Here is a 24104-nt window from a genome sequence, read left to right as displayed (position 1 = left end):
TCACTATTACAGTTACTCGTCCCAGGCACGTAAACGCCAAGCAGCAGCTAGGCTTCACCACTAGGTGATAGGTAGGCAGATAATTGACACCTCTTCCTGGGAACTGTCCCTGGCTTACCACCGCTCCACGAAATTCAGGCAAAAAGAGTGGAACATACCACTTCTTCTGGGTCAGCACAGCTACAAGTGCCTTGATGCTCTACTCTTGCCTGTACTCTTGCAGATAACTGCGTAGTGTAACGGACTGAAATGATGGAGTCCCGTATAGAGCAACAGAATGTTGTGCTTTCCTTCTCACTTTTAACAGTGTTCTTTATGATGGTTTTATTTCATTCTTTCTTTGAGTGACTGCACTTTCGTTTTCTAATGCAAAGTCAAGACACAGCAGCAGGTCAGATCCTCGGCTACATCTCTGTTACATCAAGCACTCCTTGGTCAGGCAGAGAGAGAAAGCCGAAGCTTGCTGCAGAACAGCAATGCTTTGGGAAGCGCATCTGATGTGCCCCAAATGTTGGCCAGGGCAACAGCATCGATGCCAGCCCTGCACCACCCAAGCCTTTACATTTGAGCTACCACCAGGTAGCCCAGTACAGTAAGCCCAGAATGCAGCTCTTGGTCAAAAATGTAGGCTACTCTCTTGAATATTTTCTAAGTTGCAGTGAAAAGAAGATTTCAGAGAGTTAAAATACCCTAATTTACAGGATCTGGGAATCTTGAACACAAATCAAAGCAAGTCACTTGAAATTAAATTGTGTAACAGAAAAAGGATCATCTGTGAAAATATCTTGTCTGTGTAACAACCTGGAGTTATTATCAGTTCGACAGAAGTCTACCTCCAATCTGTAAATATGATATCTAAGATGAAATGCTATTCTGCTGTCTCTTTTTAAGAAAAAACACCTGTTCCTATTTGTAGGTAAGGTTCAGAACACTATCAGAAGTGCACTGCTTACAGGATGTTCCTCGCCCCCAAGCATACCTGAAACAGCTTCTTTAAGAATAGATTAATTTCAATAAAAGGATTGTTGTGGGATTGTAGGTGGGTGATTATGACCTTACTCTTAAGAATTCACCTCATCACAGATGCATCAGCTGGCTTAGCAGATACACACTTCTACTTACCCATATTCTGCTAGTCTGTTTGAGGTTGTGAGGGCAAACGATTTGTTCAAGATCACAAAATGCATCATCTAAAATTATAAATCATCTTGTCCTGGACCTATACTGTTTTCTTTTAAAAAATTAGAAAACACACACTCTTTGGAAAGTCTTTCCCCTGGTTTGACTCATAAGTGCAAAATCCAGACGATCATTACAACTAGCTAATAATGACTCATGTTGAAGAGGGACTGCACCAAGATCAAGTCATATTCTGTTACTCTGTATTGTAAGGCTGGCTGCATGCTTTGCTACAGAGGCTCTTCTGATGCTTACTGCTGGGTAAAAGGCAGCATCCTTTAACAAGGCACACGAAAAAAGAGAAAACCTCTATAAAAAGGTCTATGGCATATGTACCCATGCCATTAGCTGTATTATACAGTGTTCAAGTTTGCGATTTGAGATACGTAAGTTCTGACAGCATACCAGTAAGATCAGGCTGACTGTATCGAACGTGACCAACATCTTTGCAGTATGAAGCAGTAAGAAATATGCAAAGAAAATATAAGGTGTTGGCAGATACTTTGTATCATAATACCACAGCCTTAAAATTTTTGCAATGTATTGATATTATGGTATCGATATTATGTATCAAAATTCAGTCCTCAGGAGAAAGACCGCATCTACAGACCAATGCAAATTTCAGTACAGCTTTTGTTACACTCTGCTTAAAACCTGTGGTCAGAATTTTTCCCAGTCTTCCCTAACGTGCAAGATGCGGGGTTCTTTGCTTTCATTCTCAACAGTTTTGTTAAACATCTAACTCATTTTTTTATACAATTCCTTGAATAAAACCGGACTAAGATGTATTAATGTTTACAGGTCAGTGTATCAGATACAAAAAAAAAAAACCACCCCCAAAGAATATGTGTTTTCAATGAACACTCTCTTAAAATAAGCAACTTCAGTTTTGGTCTACTCTCTATATAAGGTCTAGAAATTTATGACCAATCTGCTGAAAGTCTGATATTCTGCTTTGAATTTCTTTGTGTTTTAAAACAGTTTTTGTTTATCTAATCTTTTGGAAAGGAACAGTTTGTATAGATCTTGTCAGCATATGCCTGTACATGCCGAAATCCCTGTTTATCTAAATTCTGAGCCATTTGGCTGTAATAATTATTTTCATGTTCTGTTACTGATGAAGCCTTATGTTGCATATAATATTATTCTGTTTCATTCAGTAAATTATTAGAGAGCCTGAGGAAGGAAAAACACGTCCAAGTAACATACTCTAACGCCAATGAAATTAAAACATAAATATAGAGTAAATATACATGACTACAGGGAATATAAATCCTTGTAAGTATCTTGCTGGATCAACAACAGAAACAGTAACTTAGCTGGAAAGCAGAGAAATAAATATTTGCTCATGTGCATATTTCCTTTCTTAACCCGTAGAGTCTGGTTTCCCCCTCCTTCAGAACAAGATCCAGAGATAAGTGCAAAACATTCAGAGACCTCTAGCTTGATGAAATATCTTACTTGAACATTAAAGTGTGCTTACCTCCTCCCCACACACAATACTCACTCTAAGACATCCCGGTTGAACTGTTTTTGTCGATTTCCTAGAAATTCTCCAATCATCTGTCTGCTGAGACCTTTCCTTTGCAGGAGAAAGTGGGCAACACCGACTGGAGTGTCTGGCACAAAACCTCGCTCAATTAGGTACTGGACTCCTTTTTCAGGTTTTCTGAGGAGAAAGGAGAATGCAAAACTATTAATTTTCTTCCATTGGATCTGAAGGCATCTGATTAAAATTTTACAATTTTGCCAATCGCTTTTGACTAACATACTACTAGTATGGGGTAGTATAGTTTCACGATAAATGTAACCATCCCATAGAACATACCATTTACTGTTAATAGCTTATTAGCTTTGAAATGCAGCTTTGCATGTTATTACACATTTTCCTGCTCCATAACACTTCCAAAGTGAAGCTTTATATGCAAGCAGCTTCAGCCATGAAAGTCAAAACACTTGTCAATGCAAAAGACAAGCCCAACATCAGCTGCTAAATGCTCCTGTTGCTGGGAGAGCTGTATCTTCCAGAAATGGAACTAAAAAGCTGCCGATGAAAAACAAGAAACAAAGAACACCCCTGACCTCCCACCCCTCTGCTGGCAAAAGTTAAACTTATCAAACAAAAACATCTGAAGAGGTATAACTTGCAAGCTGAGAATATAAAAAATAAGGGAAAAAAATAAAGTTAGTCATACAAAAGGAAGCAATTAAAAACAGTGGAACGCCCATCTAAGTTAGAATTTTTTTTCTTGCCCTTTAACACACCCATTGCCCCAGATTTCCCTTCCTCAGACAAGCACCTTGATAGTTTCTGCAGTATTTTACATCTCTTTATACCTCACCTCCAGATTTAGCTGTAACCGTTTTTAGATCTCTAAACAAAGCAAGCTGAAGCTACTAATTTTAACATTAAGAAGTGTGTGCTGGGGAGGAGGTTTGGGGATGGAATTGGTTTCTGGCAATAAAATCTACTGTTTATAAAGGTAAATGCTGCTTATATTTTAAAGTGATGTAAAATTCTCCTGACAGCACATATTGTGCACTGCATCTTCCAGCAGTGTGACACAACAGACAATCATAATTCCTTTTAAAGATATTAAAGGGATATCTTTACAGAACCAGTAATTCCATCATCATCTTTATTTTGCAAGAAATTATGATATAATGTCCACCTGTAAGAGTGAGTGATTTGCAGCATGCTGGATGACCTGAAAGATATTTCCTTTAAGGCAAGCAAAATCAATCTCAAAAGGACAAAGTGACCTTACTATTTTTATACAAGGTTGATCATACAACCACAACCGTTCCTCAGGGTTTTTAATTGCAAATAACATTACTAAATACATCACAATTCAGTTCTCCTACTCTTTTACATTACACTACTATACACAATACCCTATGAAGAGTTAGATAGATCAGAGGAATATATATAATTTAATCAAAAGGGAGTTCTCAAATATAAATGTCTTGCATCAGGCTTTGTGAGTCTTCATCTGAAATAAGATTACACATATGGTCATCTTCTAAATACAATCTTGTAAAATGAATCTCCTTCATACTCAAAAAGCACTCTTTTTCTTGAAAGTAATGTAACTGCTACGTTCACATGCTTTTGAGTTGTATTTCAGAATTCTTAATATTTTTGAATTTAAATTCACAGCATCCAAGAAAAACAGGAATAGTTTTCGCCATCCTCCTTGTTAGTGAGCTACATTTGTCCATAAAGTTCAGTGTGATACAAACCTAGCAGAGTTCCTCTCCAGCAATTATCAAAACAGTAAATGAAGAACACCATCAAAAAGCACAACTTGATCCAAAGATCAACTTTATTAAAGATATAGAAAATGCCAGATCATTACTTACTGTATGAAACCACACCTTGAATTCTTACCATGCTCATAAGCCTGAACATTTAAAATCATCACAAAGGTGACATGTGATTTATTCTGCATCAGTTTCTATGTAGTTGTATAATTTCACATAACCCAGGGTCTGCTTTTTCACATAAGAAACTCCGCTTCTGGTTCAGCAATATGATATCACTTTATTCAAATACACTTCAAACCAGGCTAGGTCAGCCTCCAAAACAGACTTAAAAATCCATTTAGCAACACATTGGAAGCCAAAACCTCTTTTCCCATCGCTACTTTCTTCATGCTGAAGTGAAGGGTCTGGAAGTTTTGCAGCCTAGGATTATTTGAAAGCAGTCCAATGTGTTACAAAAGCTGTAACATGGAAGCAATGTAAACTCTGAACTATAGTAACATGGAAATTCTGAAGTAGCAGTGACATAAACTTCAGAGTAACAAACCTGTAAGAGTCATTTCCACAGTGAAGAAACTGATTTTCTTCTAATTCATGGCCCTACCCACTGAAATTTGCCAACTAGAACCAATAAAATTGTGTCATATTATTTTGAAATCTTCCTGTAAAAACTTTTAACTTTGGTGTTCTGTTCTAGGAAAACAACTATAAACCTGGAGAGCATGACTGACCTCAATTGAAGAGCTGCTTGTGGGTTGACCCCAGCCAACAGCAAAGCACCCAGATCAAGCCGGTACAGAGCAAAGGCTAAAAATAAAGAACTGAAAAATGAAAGAGCTTCTCTAGAGAATTCCTACTACCTGCTGAGATGAGAACTGTGACTTTCCGTAATGGTACTTCGATCTTTCTTTGAAGGTTCCGACAGTCATCACTACAACAGGATAAAGGATTTCCTAGAGCAAGTATTAGCAGGATAATTGTTCTTAATGACAGAACCTACAGCTTCAGGTGCTCTTTAGGTACCTCACCCCAATTAAAAACAGCCTACAATGGAGTATGTTCTAAAGGATAAAGCATAAAGGACAAGTAGCCAGAGGCAGCTGGTACCACTCTGTAGTTGTTAGGGTATCACTCACTGAGCAAGGCAGCCTACAATGCTTTCCCTTGTCCTTCTACCAAACGGAATATTATTTGGCTCACGGGAAAACTCTGGAGGTTGAGGATTATATGGGAATGTGCACAAATAAAGTTCTAAATAAAATAAGTTTCTGTGGCTAAATGTGGGTATTAAATATCAGAGGAAGAAAATTTTTTATCCAATGGGCATCTCCCTAGCTTCCATCTTTCCAGCTCATAAATGCTATTTTGGTTTCTGTTCTAGAATTCCAGTTTGCTAACAAAATTTTCTTTGTGTTTGTATTTTTGATGATCTGAAACCTTGAGTTCATTCAACACTCTTGACAAAGAAACTGAATTTAATATGAACTAAATTTTATCAAACAGCCTCAAATGCACCAAGAGGACACGTAGGTCATGGTGTTGACTACCAGCAAACTACTGGAAACTCATTTGCTCCTTCCCAATGAAAGACAAAAAAACCCCAGGTAGCTGACAGGGTTTCTGGGAGAGCAGGTTTTAAAAGACAAACACAAGCAAACAGGGACTCTACTGCCAGCAAAGCCAGCTGTTTTAAATTGGACAAACTTCCTTTTTCACCAAACCCTAATTTTCCTAAAGTGTATGACTGGATGCAGAAGGGAGTGGGACATGAAAGGGTCATGGATTTAACACGAGATAGGACATCTGACATATGTTTTCCTCATTTCCACCTACTCAGAATTGAGCGTAGACCATTTTATACTTACAACTAAGAGTCTTTTGTGATTAGGAAAATTCCCAGTGATGGCTTGTTAATTACACCTAGCAATAACAGGGAAGATGAGAAGTCTATAAATAGCAATCGTGGAAACTGCATAAGCAGAACATTTATTTTCAGATTCGAATACATTAACTAATAGCAAAATACACCCTCTAAAGCTAGCACCTTACATAGCTGATGATATACATAATAAAGGTTAAAAATGTCTTCTATCTCAAGATAAAAAACCCAACGAAAACAAATCAAAAGCAATCTGCTGAAAGGAAAAAAAAAAATCAACTAACATGAAAAGATGTGCAAAACCATATTTACATAAGATTCTCAGATGTTGCATAAAGGGCTAAGGAATTTGCCAGAAACTGATTAATAACCTTTAGGATGGTTTAAAGTGACTTTTAAGAGAAAAACACCAATGGAGAAAGTAATGCAAACTTCAAAATAACAGATCAAACCAGTATATTTTAATAAGCATGCTTCTTAGAGAGTACTGTTCATATCCAGTAAAAAAGTTTTCTTTTTGTGGTTCTGAAGACAGGTTGGATCCTGGACCAATTTTTGGAAACTGACATCTTTAAGAGGAAGCAAATTCTAGGAATGAAGAGTGCAAAATCACACACAGACAACAGTTTAAAAAAAAAAAAAAGCAAAAAAAACCCCAAACCCCACCCCCCCAAGCACCCATTCCCTCAAAAACCAAGACACTAGTAAACCCCTGCACATCACTGCTGCTTCCTCTAGTCATTATTATGCCTTTCCTTCCTAGGTGGAATACTAACTAGAAGGACATGGCTTATTTACTCAGCAAGTTCTACAAGCAGTACTGAAAGCGTAAATTCAGAGGAAGTTCACTGAACTTGCTGATGTTTGTGCAGATCTCATCAGAGTGGTGGTTTGTTGGGGGTTTATGGCTTGTGAAGCTGAGGAGTTGTTGGCTTTTTATCCTTTAGCAGCTATACAGGTTGAATCGGGAAAAGTCACAAAAAGGTCTGTATGTTTAGGAGTTTTGCTAATGTAAGTGATGTACAAGGCTCTCCTAAGAATGAGCTTTCCTTTGGAGTATGGGGTAGAAAAGAAGAACAATAAATAGGGTAATAATATCAAAGTTGGTACATTCCTGAGAGAAGTGTCCTTTCTCCAAGTTAGCAGTATATGGAAAGGAAAAAAGAGGGGAAAAGGAAAAAAGAGGGGAAAAGGAAAAAAGAGAAAAGAAGAAAAAAAGGAAAAAGAAAAGAAAAAAGGTGAAAGAAAGAAAAAAGGGGAAAGAAAGAAAAAAGGGGAAAGAAAGAAAGAAAAAAGGGGAAAGAAAGAAAGAAAAAAGGGGAAAGGGAAAAGGATACTTTTTTTTTTTACTAAAACCTACATGTATATAAGCAGCACAGTATCTTTGGAAAAAACACTGCATTCCTAGTATTTCTAATGAGCAAATTAGTAAGGAGAGCGGTGATACAGACATCTATAATTCTGCATGTGTCATTATTTGTCTCAATTAACTTTCACCTGGTTGGAGAAACCACTGACAAACAACTTCAGGACACATGTTATTGCAATCATTTACACCACATGAGAATATTATCAGCCTGCAAAGATAGTCACCAACTAGCTGCTGCAGAAAATCTGGATTGCCAATGATAAAGAACAGCCCTAAAGCTTCATGAATTACTAAATATGGACTGTCAAAATCACATCATTCCAGCCCCTGGTTTGACATTTCCTCTGTTTGAATTCTGTTTTCAGAACTGCCAGAGTTTGAGAAAGCAGGAAAGCCATGGTCAGAAACAGCTCCCCCTTTGAAGAGGGGAAGGATGACAGCATCTGCTGACTGACTCCCCAAGTCAGTTCACAGCAAAGCTGTCCACAACTGTGCTCACACAACCCAGCGGGTAGTGTAGGAGCAGGGACAGACACACAGATGGCTGTTTAAGCCACAAAAGGAAACATGGTTGGAAATACACCACTTCATGCTGTCGTTGGACATAAAGTAACACCAGATTCCAAAGGTTAGTGGTACTTGGGAAATAAGGCTTTGTATTACCTCGGTATTCAAAATGTTATCTTTAAAATTATAGGAAATACTATTTTTGCAGAAACACCACAGTGAATTTGAAAAGTCAATTTGGTAGAGGAAAACTTTTTAGTCAGATTCTAGATGGTAAGGAAGAGATCAGCACAAATGTAGCTGTTATCTACAAGACTTTCCAGTACAGCCAGCCTTACTGCAGGACAAACACATTGAGCTGAAGCGCTGGAGTTAGGCGAGCACTTCAGTGGTGGTGCCAGCACTGGCATCAGCCTCTTCTCTCATCCGTAGTGCTGGTTTAGGACTTCCTGACACACTGAACTAGGAGAAAAAGGGGTTTTACGGTTTTGTGTTTGTGGGTTTTTTCTGGTGGTGGTGGATTTTTTGTGGTGGTTTGTTTCAGTTTTGTTTTGAATCCAGTCAAGCTCCCCCCCCATAGCTGCACCATCAGTTGCACAAACCTAGCCACAGTGGGGACAAAGTCCACGCTGGCCAACAGGAGAAGAGAATCGCAAGCACTACCTCAAAAAGAAACATTCAACAAAACCACACTACGAAGGTGCATAAAGCCTTCTCTATTTCTGACTTACTAAGCATGTACAGCTTACATGCATCCAAACCCACATTGTATCGTTGTATTTCCTTTTAGATGCTCAGACAATAACAGAGCTGTAAAATGGAAGCATTGATAAACAAATGAGCACAGAACGCAGCTTGCTCAAGTCCAGATTTCCAATACCTAGCAATGCCCAAAGTATCTTTTGAGGTAAACTAGGGATTTATTCATGCAGTGTAAATAGCCACAAATGTACTGTTCTTACAGCTGACTGAAAATGAGAAGCGTGGTGAAACATCTAGAAAAGAACTTCAGTATTTCTGAAGGCACATGTATGTTTTTTGTTTTCACATCTATGTTTAGGCACATGCATGTGTGCTACACTGAAAGGACCATAAGCTGAGAAAATCTAGAAAACAAACCAACCAGAACCACAAACATTTCTTAGAGGCTGTCAACACTGCAAACACAAACAGTTCACAAACGTGCTGCTGCCAAAGAAATCTTTTCATGTTGGGGGTGGAGAATTTAATGCAGCTATGATGCCAGCCCTCTGTTAAAAGGACATAATCTTCCTTGCCTTTGATACTAGAGATCCCATTTTGAAAATATTTACAGTTGCCACAAAACTAAGCATTAGTTTAACATTAAAATCCAGGGATGGCGTTTTTTTAACAGCAAGAATCTAAGACTCTTCTTAGAATCATTTAAGAAGTTAAATATTTTTCAATGGCCAAGTTGGCAATAGCAAGCTAGTTGAACATTCTCCTCAGTTTGGCAGACAGCTGAGTTTTGTTTCTGTGGTGGTACTTCTTCCTTCACTTTTGCCGAATATCCTACTGCTGCCGCAGCAGATTTAAAAGAATCACTATGCCTATTTTAAACCTTCTGGGAAAGAAGAAAATCCCCAATATCCTTAAAATACTATTCAAACTAATGCCAACTTATCAGAGTTCACTGAACTATGCAGCAACACAAGAAAGGGACTGAAAGGAAAAAAATTAAGAGAAACTTTGACTGGGAAGCCTGATCTGTGTCTTCCTCATGTTACACAACCTTTTAATGAAGAGACAGAAAAACTAGATGCAAATTGCATCTTCTGCTAATTACAAGAGAGTCTCTGGGTCAGAAAAACAAGCCAAGGACGAGCACATTTCTCACAGCTTCTCTATATCTCGTGGAAAGGGGGAGATCATTATTCACATTATTTGGGCAGGCGCTCACAGCTTCCCCCACAGTGGGCAAGATTTCTCTCCACTAAATGAGGGTATGTTACTCTTCTCAGTTTTGAATGAACTTCTTGGGTTCATTCAAGACCAAACTAAAAAACTACCACCATAAATGTGCAGCTCACAGCTTACCTGCAATTACACCAGGTTACCTGGAGCAATCTCCGTTCAGGGAAAGTTAATTTATACTCATGTCACTAACAAAAGAATTCACTAGGAAGTGATCTCAGGGCCCAGTTCTACTTGGTGGGGGAGCAAAATAAAGAGAGGAAACTCGATAGACATCTGTTTTCACAAAATTGTGTAACTGGCTTGAGCAGTTCTACCATTACTTTCTGTCTGGTCAATCAGATCCTTTATGTCACCATTTCCTAGCAAAGTGCTAGGAAATTATACATGAAACATTATTACCGCTACTGAATGTTTAGGCTTGTCTGAAGGTTATTGCCTGAATCAGAGCTGATTACAAAACTGTGAAAAGTGTATAAAAGGCAGGTAAAGGGTCCAAGCAGAAAGTCTTGGTTATTCTAATGAAGGAGGAAAAATAAGAGTTTAAAGCTATTTCAGAAATACGATTTTTCTGTATGAGAAGCATCAGCCTTGAGGAACAAAGCAGTTAGCACAATGAAGAGAAGCATAAGGCACACCCCAAGCAGTTGCAATGCAGTAGCTGGACATGTCCTGGCTAGTAAAAACAATCCTGAGTCATTACGCTATAGCAGATTTTGTAGCTCCTCATTATTCCCTCTCCTGGCAGTGGACAGCCTGCTTTTTTTTTCTCCCCGCTCCTTCCTTCCTTGCAAGAAAAAAGGAAATATTTTAAACAAATGGACCAAAACACTCTATGAGGATTTTCTCACCTCCTCTGACCCCACTGCATCCCTGCATTTCTCAAAGTGCAGGGAAAAGAGTTTGTAGCTGCCAGCAGAGCGAAATATACTCCACTTTGAGACAAGATACATGAAAAACCTGCCGGCTCGCTCAGAACTATTTGCCAGGGCTGAGTATTGCTTTCATGTTTATGCAATTGCAGTCAAGAATGAGACATTAAGACGACTACGTCCTTGAAATTGAGGAACAGTCCCTGTCTTAACATTTATTCTAGTGTCTCTGCCCTAAATACTCTTCCCACAAGCTCACCCCAGTTACACATAACAGAAGCACTTCAACTTTGATTTTTGCAACTCTGCTGACTGCAAATGGGAAACACTGGCAATCACATTTACTTTAAAAGGGGTACCTTTTAAATTGGCAATGTAAAAAGTGTTTAAAGATGTTCAGATTTTTCATTTACAAATCCACCAAACCCTGATTCAACAGATAGATGTGAATTGCTAAACAGGAGGGAAGAGCCAGTGCCCATTCTCTTTTCTTTAACTCTTCCAAGGGTTCCTACACAGCCTTCCCAACTACCTAATCAAACTGCCCTCTGCATGCCTGCAAAGGCAGCTCATTGCATTTTTCACCCTCAAGATTTGGTCCCTTGAGATTTGGGAGGCAGGGGGAAGGAATTAAAATTCTGGCATCCAGAGTCATATCAGATGCTTGTCTGGGAGCTGCTGACCCAGTCAAATTCCTCCATTCAGAGGGTCATTTTCCAATAACCAGCTGTATCCTGAGCGTGCACCCAGGCATTGTTAGAGCAAACCAGTTACCGATTCCTGGCACGCAGCAGTGAGAGGGAGACGTGTGCCCAGAATGTTTAAGGGCAGGCGGAGCTGGTGGCAGAGGATGAGGTAATGGCTCTTTCAGGGTTCCAGGGACACCCGCACTCAGTTACTGCTGGTCATAATGCAGCCTTTCAAAAGCTAGATTTGCTTTCAACATTTGGTAAAGTTTATACCCCTTTTAATGGCAATAAAGGGAATCCTTGTGCCCATATTTGAAACCAGCACTTAAATATACTGTTGCTTGAATTCTCACAGTTACACATTTCAGCTGTTTCTTATGGGCAGGACATAATGTATACTAATCAAAGCACCCATTCTGGAAAAAAAGGAGGAAGAACGGGTCCCCAGGGAGAAAAGATAAAACATGCACAGAACAAAGCAAAACACACAGAGCTTTTTTTTTCCTCTGGGTGTTCTCACTTTGGGCTAAACATTTTTAGAAATAATGAGTCATACTAAGAACATTCTTCTCTTCTTACTAACTCCTCGGCATGTTAGAGGACAAGCTACATGGAGTGCTTTGATTTTAATTTTTGTTGGAACTATCTGTGGCTGAATAATCTGCAGTCCAGATGTTGTAACAACAGTAAAGTCCCACGCAGCATATACATGAGGATGGCAAATGGCTCTGTTGCAAAATCCTGAATAAGCGTCTTGTCTCCCCTTTCTTCCTTCTATTGAATCATCCAAAAAAATCACAGAAGATCTAGGATTTGCAAAGATACTAGAGATCAGCTGACAAAATAAAAGAATTAGTTCACCGAGAACCAACTTAGTTTGATTTACACCTTGTCCCTCCTACTCAATCTGCACTTACAAGGTCTAAAATAATTATAAATATTTCCAAGAAGCTTTCAACTTAAAATTCTAAAGGGGAGAGTCTAAAAATACATGTTTTCAGACCAGATATTTGAATGCTCAGTGGATGCCTTGAGACCTGACTAAAAGCAACACAGAAAGTATGTTTAGCATCTTAAGTGAAATTCATTAGGCATGTGATTGGTGTAAATGGAGGGACATCAGATTAGTACACTTACTGCAATATTCAAACTAATGGCTACTTGCAAAGCCTCTTTTTTTACAAAAAAAGATTACTAACATCTAGCAACTTTTAAGGATTTCAAATAGAGGAAAAGTTTGCAGTACTTTCTGAATGTAACTATAGGTATCCAAATTACCTTCAATCTCTACCTACATGTAAATGACGGAAACCATATACCTCTGTTGAAGAGTTAAAGCTGCTTTCATGGAAAATGAAAAATGTGCCTTCTCACAAATATTGTTATTGCGTGCCTCAGATTTCCAACAAGAATTTCTCTAGAAATTGTGATTTGCAATTTTGTACTTGGTGTAATCCCACCAGCACTCAGCAAATTCCTCTCATATCTGCTCAGTAAAATAAAGAAATACTTAAATTAACATTCTGAGGAATCTAGACATGTTTAACAAAGTCTGCTCCTGGAATTAGTATTCAATTCATATCAATAGCGATTTTAAAATTTTGAATATAATCATCCTCATCAGGCAATAAACGAAGCCTGTAGGGCTTTCAGGGCTTACAGGTCATACATCACTGCATAATGCAAACAGGTACTCATGCCTTTTTAGCTCTGTCAATAAAACCTTTGAGAGAACTTTGGTATAGTGGGAACCTTGATAATAGCCTGTAATAAAGGAAGCTACAGAAAACTTCAAAACAGTACGCTGTAATGGACTGAGGACACATGGGGAACAATTTTCCATCTGTCACTACCCTTTCCAGAAAGCAAAAGAGGACAAAAAAGGGGGGTAGGGAGCGAAAGACATCTGGGAAAACATATTATAAAGATATTTATAGCCTAGCCTCTGCTCTAGCCATGCAAAGCGGTGTTATGTTCATTCACCTCCAAGATGTACGTGCAAGATTAGGCCGTAAACCCTTCAACAAAACACTACACAAAAAGAGCCCTCAACAAAATTATGCCACGGCATAAAAAGCAGAGCAGCAAGGCCCACGAGCTGTACTTCAGTCTCTTCACCAGCAATGTCAGAAACTGGCACCAGCAAGACTGGTTCCTGTGGCAAGAAATAACAGTCCCACAGGAACACTGCCAGATGAGAGGACATTTAACAGCATCTTCCAGTACCCAATATCCCAAAGGAGATAGTCAGTATGACTAGTCTCTGCTAGATTAACAAATAAGTTTGAGAAACACAAACTTTTACCTCCCATATTTTATAATATTAGGCACAGTCGCACTGAATTTTCAAACCACTCTAACATTGTCCAAGTTTTGTTGAAAATGCTTTATTAACACAGAAAGCGCTTGTACTCCCTGCCCAAGAGAATGCTGAATAATCACTACATCTGTATAACCACTACATCGTACTCTATTCAACATGGCCCAGTTGGGTGTGTCACTACAGTCTGAGGAGACAGTAACTGAGGGCAGTGGTATCAACAAACCTACGTGGTAGCCACAAATACTGGGCAAGGAGCCAGAGTTACTGCCACTATCATGGTGACACAAGAGAACGGAATCTGGCAATGTATTTTCTGCACACGTGCAGCTCTTGCACAGAATTACAGTCTGCTACTACCAACTGCAAAGTTGACCCAAGGGCAGGACATGGCTCCTCAGGCTGCTAAGGTTAAACCATTCAGTCCTATTTTAATCTGTTAGAACCATCAGTGCACCAGTAGCAGAATGGAACCTGAAAATCCTACCAGATTGGGCTGCAGTAACTGGTAAACCTGGTATTTCCAGCCTGCAGTCAAAAGATCCCCCCCCCCCCTTTTTCTGTTTTTAAAGCAGCAGTCAAAAGCCCTCTTGAAGCCTTGTTTATAAGCAAACTAGTCTCAAAGGCTGGATTTGCATTGGCAGGGTTTGGAGCCTGCAAAATAAACCTTTCTAGGTAGTGTTTTCCTTCTGCCTATAAGGGAGGAATGGTTTCTAGTGTAATTTCTCCCAGACTACAAGCCTTTCAAATTACACTGAAGAGAATGCCTAATTCAACACAGCTGGCCTCACCAAGCTTCCCTGGAAGCCTCTGCACTCTGGGCATGCACCTGCAACCCTTCCTTTAGGAAGGCAATGAATGGTAACCACACAGTCTGACAGCCTATTGACAGGGTGAAATCACTACTGCCATTCAAAAATAGAACATACAGAAGTCCTTACTTAGTTGCAATTTCTTTGGCAGAAATCATTCCATTCGGGTGATACTTTGTGTTTTAGTGTATAGTGGACACCACAAAACATCTTTAAAAAAGTGTATTTCTTTAATCAACACTAAGGTTCCAAACTGAGTGCCGAATTACAGTCTGACACAAATTCTACAACCAAGTGATAAAAATCCTAGAAAAATGGTTTTCAGTTACCTACAGTTTTGTCTCTACTGTCCTGTGTTCTCCATTCTGCAAGGACCTTTGTGCTACTGATGTTTTGCAGATAATGGTGATTAAGTGAACTAGACCACCAGTTGTGCTCAACTTCTACTCCACCCATAACTGGCTATGCTAATGAAGGGCCTCTGGTAAGAAAACAGCACTTTGGCTTCTGAAAATTATTATTGTAATAGGAAAGCCAGAAAAATTATAAAGCAGCTGTTGAAATTTCAGCTGTGAGTATAGTGACTTTCCATGCTTTCTAAGACTTCATTCTTTCAACACTCCTAGTGAACAAAGCAGAAGTATTTACTCTACTGCAGTTCATGCACTTCTTTAAGGTTCTAAACTCTTTACGTTTCAACCAAGCTTCATGTACCAGAAAGAAATAACACGATTATTTGTTAATTAAGGTTTGGGATCTTAATTTGCAAGAAAGATTTCAAAGATGCAATGAAGTTAATGTGAACTTCTTGTAAAAGACATCCCTAAACTTTCCTCTGGTAGATGCAGACATTTGGAAAAACCTTGACTTCTTGTCGTAGGTAACTTCAAAACCACTTTTTTCAATTCTGCGCACAGTCCTTTTACACGGGTGGAGCACACATCCTCAGATGAGCTCGCTGCCAAGACTTGTACTGCTCCCTCACTTTATGATCATAAATGTGTCATGAAAGATCATATGATCAAAAGACATCTAAATTATTCTGCTGCATAGACTTGAACACTAGAGATTAGACTAAAAAAATGCATCCCATCACACTGCAGGTATACATCTGGTCACACGACAGGTAGCACAAGCGGTTTGCAACACGGGACTGAATGCATAGACAGACCCTTGCTCCTATGAGATGTTGAGCAGTTGCATTTTTGCTGTGTCATAAGAGAGAAACTGTGAAGACAGGACTGTTTTGCAGAAAGTCTATCTGACCTGCAGAACCCCTTCCTGGGCCATATCTAACCAGGCTGGGCAATCATCCTTTACGCTGTTCTCCATGTGAAATAGCAGGCTGTGCCAAGGAAGCCGACATCTAGGATATGGCTTGCTTTTCTAAAAACATTTGGACACAGAAGATACTATGACATACTTCACGTGCTGAGAACAATAAGCATAGTGCTTATAAGTTAACTGAAACTAATGCACCTGTACAGCACACATATCAAAGGAAAAAGGATTCTTCATCTTGAAGAAATCATCACCTGTAAATCCTGGCACATGCCTGAACACAATCTCTATCCCTTCACTTACCTCACACAATCCAATTTGCAATCCCACTGACACACTCTCCTTCTGAACTTTTTAAAGAATAAAGCTTTGAAGTTTCCCAGATCCCTTTCAAAAGAGTTTACAGATTCATGCACCATCACATTATAAGATGGTTCAAAACCTGACATTGCACAGAGGGGAAATATGGCTATTAATGAAATGTCACAATCTGTGGACTTGAAGAGCCATAATCAAACCCAAGGTGCATGGGATACTTGGGAACTGTCTGAGCTATGAATAGAATCAGAGTGACTCAGCAGAAGGTAATGAGAATCCAGTTCTGTATCAGTACTGGAGATAAAATGTGGTGGGGGAATGAAACAATCACACACAGCAAAAGATCACACACAGAGGTGCTGCCTGGAGTTCTGCGCAGTGTTTTTACAACTCACTACTAAGAAACTGAAAGTCGTCTTACAACCAGCCAATACGTGTTCAAGTCCATGCAGCAAAATCACTCAGATTTTCAGATGCATTTCAAATAGCAGTCTCTATTCTTCTCTGTTCCTGATGTTTCTTTTCCACTTCCAGCCTCCTACTGATAGGGCATGTGACTAGAAGCATCTGACAACGTCCACACTCATCTCCACATGCTGCTTGAGCACTTTTTCCATTCACTTTTTTTTACACCCTTCTGCAACTGACTCCAAAGATTGTATTATCAAGTCTGAAGTTCCCTGATCATTGAGTGCTTAATGCTTAAGTACTGTGCAAAAAACCCGAGCAAACACCAAGTCTTTTAAATATCAGCCAAACAGTACCAGCACCTTCCTCCCTACCCCCACACCAAGGATGTTAATGTTTTCAAATCTTCTAAAAAAAGCCAACTCACATTTACAGCCAAACCTGGCCAATCCATACTTAGTATTGTAATGCACAGCCTCACGTGATGGCATAAAAAAGCATTAATTATCTGCAATGTTACAACATATTATTCTGTGATGAACCACTGACGTATTAATCCAAACAAACCAGATCACAGCACTGCTAGGTGAAAAGGAGGGCTGAACTCATTCAAGCTGTAGGAGACCCTGAAGCAAGGTCTACAGCAGCATGCTGAAATACCTATTAGCTCTTCAGAAGCTACAACATTTTCATACAGAAATCCTCAATTACTCTGTAGAAAATTTCAAAAACTTAGACAAACACTGTGAGCTGTCAATAGTATTTTAAAGAAAAATAGGAACAAATTCTGGCACTTGGCATCTTTCATCTAAGTGTTCTGAGCAGCTTTGTAAGCACAGGTACCAGAAAAGATTTAAGTAAATGATACCCGTTCTGGGGCAGGGAAATTGGCACTGCAGGCATCAACTGAGCAGTGAAGGAAAGCCAGGAATTCTAATGCCAACCACCTAGCTGCTCTTACCTGCCGATCATGATAGTTCTAATGAGATCTGTGTGACTCCAGTAATGGGAATACAGAGTTTAAGCAGTATATTGTTTGTGACCCTCTATCGTAATATTCATGGTTTTCTACAGCCACATGGGAGTGTCCAAAGAAGAAAGTATTTCAATAAAACAAAGAAACTTGAGAAAGTTATTTTATAGAAGTTTTAAACACTCCATAAATGGGAAAATTAACAGTCATAGGCAGAAATATAAATTCTGTTATAATTTTATGCTAACTAGTAAGTATTTATTTATAATACTTACTATTATAAGTAAAGAATATTCCGTGCATTTTCTTTAGTATCAAAGTTCTGATGAAATCTACTGAACAAATTTCAGGCCCTGCCTGCGTTAAAGAGGAAGCTTATCTTACACCGCTTGTTATTTCTAATTCCCATATGGCAAGTTTTACAATACCTATGTGATTAGGGCAGGAAGAAATTTGAATTTGTTTTAACATCAAAAATTGATCAGGATTAAGCCACCATATTTTTCAACCAGACAGGAATACAATCTGTCCTCTTCAATAGTTTACCACCATATGTACACACAGACATAATTATATTTTTTCTTTTCCCTGATTAACTACAAAGTCGTCAACTTGTAAGTACTCTAACATGAACAGTCACCATGAGCAGCTTATTTTTTCACTGAAAAGTCAGTATCAGATACCAGACTTACTTATCTGATGCAAGAAGAATATTCCTGGTTCAGTGGCTATGTTTCTACCAAACACAGAGAGAAAAGGAGGAAATGCTGTACTTACTTGTTAAAAAGGTTCAGTCCAATCCTATAATGGCGTTTCCTGATAACATCATTACTGAAGGCAGGGGAATCCCAGCTGTTGCGAGTTTCTTTGTGGTATGTTTGTTTGCTCAAGGTTTGCTCCCTTAGGCTGTCTCTAGAAGAAGATTCTGAGCTGCAATTTATTGTATCATTAGAGTTGGAAGTGCTGTTGATGCTGTCATTGTCTCCATCAGAATAATCAGACTCTGACTTGCTTTGCCTATTTGCTGTGCCGTTGATAGCTAAATGACTATCTATAGGCCTAGCTCTATGTCTTGCCTCCTGTTCCTCTCGGGATATAATCTTGGCAGGGATGCTGTGAGGGGTGTGTTTTGGGCTTCCTTGTTGACTGGTGATCCCTCGGTCATATGCATTTTGTCTCTTTAGTGAACCTCTCTCTGAGCGATCACTCAAGTCCACTGAACTGTCACTGGGTGGCTCTATAGTTAGCAATGGTAGATGATCCATTCTTATCCTCTGTTCCTGACATTCCAGTGATGGGGTACTCCTGCAGCTCGTATCAGTGTCTATCTTATCATCTTTGTTGGTCATGGACCAGTACTCTTGAGAAGAGTTCACGGACCGGAGCCTCAAATCAGATTCTGTGCTGGACGGTCTGTCTACTGACTGGGAAAGTGGAAGGGGTGGAGATAACTCTTCCTCATCAATATATAATGTAACATCACTGTATGATGCTGTCATCTCATCGAGCTTCCTGTGATCCACATTGTGAATCGCTGGTTTAGTCTGAGCACAACTATCCCTTTCCATTTCACGACTTCTGACTTGATCTGAAGTCTGGACTTCATCAGAATGTAGACTACGGCAATTCAGTGCATCATCAATGGACTCTGCAAGGGATTTCACTTGCCGGGAAAAAGCATCCTCCAGTTCTGTTATAGCATCAGCAAAATCAGTAGACGCTGCTGGAGACTTCATTGTAGCTGACTCTCCAAGGTCACCACATTCAGACTGTACCAGGGATCCCAGCTTTGACCCATCATTTGTAACAGAAACTTGTTTTCCTTCAAAGTAAGAGCTGTGGACTTTCTCAGGTCCTTCAAATGAAAACTGCATTCTCATATTGGACAGTACAATGCGTCTTGACATACGATTTTCAGACATAGAACTTCTAAGACGCTCAAAATTTTTGTTCATCTGATACTGGCGAAAAGCGGTTTGTATAGTACGAGCAGCATGTCTAGTTATGAGACGGCCTCCATATTTCCGTTCTAGCATTTCCACCTGTGAAAGTGTGAACACAATTACTTTGTAGCTTGATGCAGGTTAGAACAAAGTTAAAGTATAACAAAAAAAAATTTCTTTTCACAACTTGAATTTTCAGAAATTTTTCAAAGCATATACCGTTTTTGAAAGTAAAAACTCAAAGCTCCAGACTAACAACTGCACCAATAGTGAACTGAACAGTCATTTGCAAGTTCCACCATGAAAAAATACAGACAAAAATATGATTATGTGAATATTGTCATATAAAATTAAGGTGTTGGCAATTTCTGTGTGTGTTTAAATTTTGGTTTTCACACATTAGCATTGGTGTGCCCATGCCAGAGACAAGACAAAACAGCACTCTAATGCAGCATAATGCAGTCATTCTTCCTGTGGGGACAACTGTAGAGAAGTGAAAGCCAAGTATAATGCAAATTCCCATATTTTGGGAGTAAATTCTAAAAGTGGCCATCAGCTTTCCAGGCATGCATGGCTTTCTACATGAATAAAAACCAGGCAGCATCATTTCACACAGGCCTGACATCAAACCAAACCTGAGCCTTCCAGACCATACGCTTCCAGAGAGGTTTCTCTGATAGAATATACACACACAGTCTTCCTCAAACCAAGAACATATTTCAGACTTTCTAAATACAAATTCAAATCTATTTTCATTCTTGCAATTACACTCAAGACTGCCAGTGTTTCCAATTAACAGAATGAATATGCAAAATAAATACATTATAAATGCTATCAATTTAACCTAGTGAAAATGACATGTCAATACTTTTGGAATACTCATTAAATATTTTTAAACCTTTCCTTCCAAACATGAAAAGCATTGCTTATTTAAAAAACACCGAACAAGATGAATGGCTAGTTTTATTTCAATTTTTTTTTCTCCAATATTTAATTTCTGTTCTGAGCAGTCTTTGCTGGATCCATATTATTCACAAACACAGAACATACATCACAAATCAATATGTGTAGTACTACCACTCCCATTTTTTCTGGCAGGATTTTCATGTAAATCCATGCAATTTCGTAATTCTCCAATGATTCAAAAGTAATTTCTCCTCACTTGCAAACCCAGGTACCCTTTTTCATTAGACACCATGTTTTAATTACTTACATTACAGCACTTGCACACACAACCTCTCCCTTTCATACTTTGGAGATCTCTCCAGGTAATTGTTACACTGAGATATTGATATACAGAGCGGCTTCATCTGCCTTCTATGGAAGGAACTAAATGCTACTAAAAACTATTTTCTAGACCATTATGTCTACCATTTGGGAGTAGTTGACATATTCCTTTCAGTGCTATTGCCTGGTCCAGCACCTTCCATTCCCCCTTCACATTAAAGATGATCTCCTGTTCAGCTTAGTGTTTTTAAATGTGTATTACTAATTTTTTTTTTTTATTCTAGATGCAAAAAATATACACAGTTATTGGCATAATTGAGGAGATCAACTTCTCAGATGGGTTCAGATCAGGATTATTGCTAAGGAATTGTTCTTTTGACTGTATCTTGAAACTTCTTTTAACTAAGCTCAAAAAGCTGTGACTGATCTCTGAGCTGGGAGTCTGTAAATCTCTGCATAATTTTCTAGTTTGTCTTTTAAAAAATTGTTTAGCCTTTCACCCCCAAATATAATCCTGAACTTGCACATCAAAGAGGCTATGAGGTTACTTGCAAAGCATTTTGAAGATTAAAAAAAGTGTGCCATTGCTGCCACACATTTGCTACTACTTCTATCCATAGCACACATTAGGTCACGTGTGTTTAAATAAATCGTAAGGGATTATTTTGCTAAACAAATCTCAAAACAAATGATGAATTGTTAATTTAGTTGTCCTCTCAAAATTAAATGTCAAACCTAAAGAAAAGAAAACAAGCATAGCTGGTGTGAAAGAATAAAACAAAAAGTAGTATTCTGTAAAATTAATTATCTGGACATTATTCTTGCAGACAGGCTGTTGTCCTTCAGGTTTACACAGAAAATTACATCATCATCGATTATCATAAATTAGGGGGTTTTGGTGGGAATTTTAATTGAGAGTATTTTGGAATTTGCCTAGATGATTTACTAGACTTGTGACTGATACTTCTAATATATTTTAATGCATATTTAATGCACCTTTTTAATGCATATTTAATGCACACTGCCTTTAGGTAAAGCCTTGGACATTTTCCTAAATAGTTTTTAAGTATCTTCTGAGATTTCAATGAGAGCTTTTCAAGAGCAGTAAGCAACTCTTCAGTATCAAGCTTCCTTTATGTATCATTAACACTTTTTATTGTGTAGGACTCCCCAAACAAATACAAAATAACATCTGCAGTCCTCATTTTCTATCAAACCAGCATAAAAGGACAGATGGAATTAGGCTCTGTGGAATATCTGCAGTGTAAGAGCCCTCTTTAGTAAGCTTAACACTCTGTATCAATCCCTTCTGAGACATCTAGTAACAACGACTGCCGAAGATGGAAGAGGAAGTAACATTTTAGATCTCAAAAGGAGGTCCAATTTAATAGCAGAGCTGGCATAATCTAGATCAAGGATCAGGAATTTGTTATGTCCCCACTCCAATATAGAATTTGGTGAGCATAAAGGCTAAAGTAAACTCATACTTGCTTACTCCAAATATTGGCTTTAATTTTAAGTCAGAACTCAAGCTCTGTTCTTCCAGCCTTCTCTACTACAATGATTCTCCACAACAAACAGATGGCAAGGAAGACTTAGCCCCTATAAATTTCACTATCAATGTGTGGTCCAAAATCAGGAGTAGTTTGCTCCCTCCCTGCAGAATTTTCACTGCTTCCACTTTCCCCTTGTTAACATACAGGTTGGAGTGACTATGCAATATACCACAATGATCCACAGTAAACAAAATATTCTGTGGAAAGGAAGACCTCTAACAACAACAAAAAAAACCCAAACCCCAAAACACTGATGTATTGCCTACTGTTGATCTTTCAGTGAAATCCAGTGCATCCTGCATATTTGCTTACCTTAAGCTATTTACAGCATAATTTTCAAACAATAAATATGAACTTATATGGCAATAAACATCTTTCAAATAGGACTATATTCAGAATAAAGCTTAAAAGGAATGGCTGAGGCTGACTCTCTTACAAAAGTACCTTTTTAGGGACAAAGGCTTTGAACATCTACATAGCTTCCATCCAGTTCTTTGTAAAGCATATGGGAGTTTTGCGTAGTTGAGCAAAACCAATTAAGACCTCAAATTCACCCCACAGATATGAGAGAATATCAGGTGCAATAAGTTCTTCCTTTCTTTCAGCAACAACAAAAATATCCAGGTTTCAAAATTACTCATTTTCTTAGAAAAATATTTTGCATTATTACATCCTAGTACACAAAATCACAATTCATAGTAGGAACGGGTTTTACTTTTAACACTCTTAATGTATCTTTTATGCGACTCTTCAGGAAGGGGGGAAGGTGTATGGGACACAGGGATGACAATACAGGAAAAAAGAGACAAAAACCTTCGAAATGCTGACGTGTGACTATTTTGAACTAAGTTGGTCGCAGAAAAAAAGGTGTTTTCAGCATCACAACTGAAGTGACGCTAGAAAAGATTTTTACCAGCTTACAGACATGTTGCCTTTGTCATAAATTAGGTAATAAAGCTCCAATACCTGCTTATCTTGTAGGTCTGAAGAGAGTTCATAGCTCTCAGAAAGTGACCTTGACCTTTTAATAGCTTCTTCCTCTGCTTGTTTTCGCAGTATGGACGTTGAGTGCTGAAGTTTCGGCCTCCGAGATCTTTGTTGTCCAGGGGAGACAGAATACAGCCCGTAAGCAGAATGATCGTAATGGTCTGGACTTACAGCTGAACTGTGTGTTATAGGTCCTTGACGGTAAGTAGAGGGGCTATCCAAAGATGTGCCAGTTTCACTGCTTGGAGCTTCACCCTCAACACTAGACAGAATGAAAAGACAGGAAAATCCTCAGGTGAGAATTGTATTCCAAAAGTCTCAGTAACAAATAGCATAGTTTTGCTTGGTATCATTTTATGTAGACATCCAGCTCATTTTGTTCAAATTCAGATGCAGTTAGTACAGGGTAATGTGGCTTTCAGGTCAAACACCAGAGTTTTCACTGTAATCTAAGCAAGTCTATTTCTGTTGCAGAGGTCATCTTTAGAGCATGAGTCAAGCAGAATGGAGATTTCAAGCATTATTTAACTCGATACAGGAATTACTAACAACACCCTGAGTAAGTCACTCAGCATCTATAGTGTA

The 24104-nt window shown here is 38.7% G+C and overlaps 1 protein-coding gene across 2 annotated transcripts in view; it reads right to left on the bottom strand.

Annotated features, from left to right (window-relative positions):
* IQSEC1 (IQ motif and Sec7 domain ArfGEF 1) overlaps positions 1–23774 on the bottom strand; it is a 49348-nt gene extending 25574 nt beyond the window's left edge. Inside the window, exons 1-3 of one of the 2 annotated variants that reach the window (XM_035892235.1) lie at positions 23499–23774; positions 18584–19848; positions 2687–2848 (exon numbers count right to left, since the gene is read on the bottom strand). In XM_035892235.1, the coding sequence (XP_035748128.1) occupies positions 2687–2848; positions 18584–19842 (1421 nt within the window). In that variant the 5' untranslated portion in view covers positions 19843–19848; positions 23499–23774. The remainder of the gene's footprint in view (positions 1–2686; positions 2849–18583; positions 19849–23498) is intronic. The other variant, XM_035892236.1, reaches the window with a different exon arrangement.
* Between the last annotated feature and the right edge of the window lie 330 nt (positions 23775–24104).

This window comes from Egretta garzetta, unplaced genomic scaffold, assembly GCF_000687185.1.
Source record: "Egretta garzetta isolate BGI_Z169 unplaced genomic scaffold, ASM68718v1 scaffold553, whole genome shotgun sequence".
NCBI lineage: Eukaryota > Metazoa > Chordata > Aves > Pelecaniformes > Ardeidae > Egretta > Egretta garzetta.
Note: the sequence above shows the minus strand (reverse complement) of the source record. Positions and strands in the feature narration are given on the sequence as shown.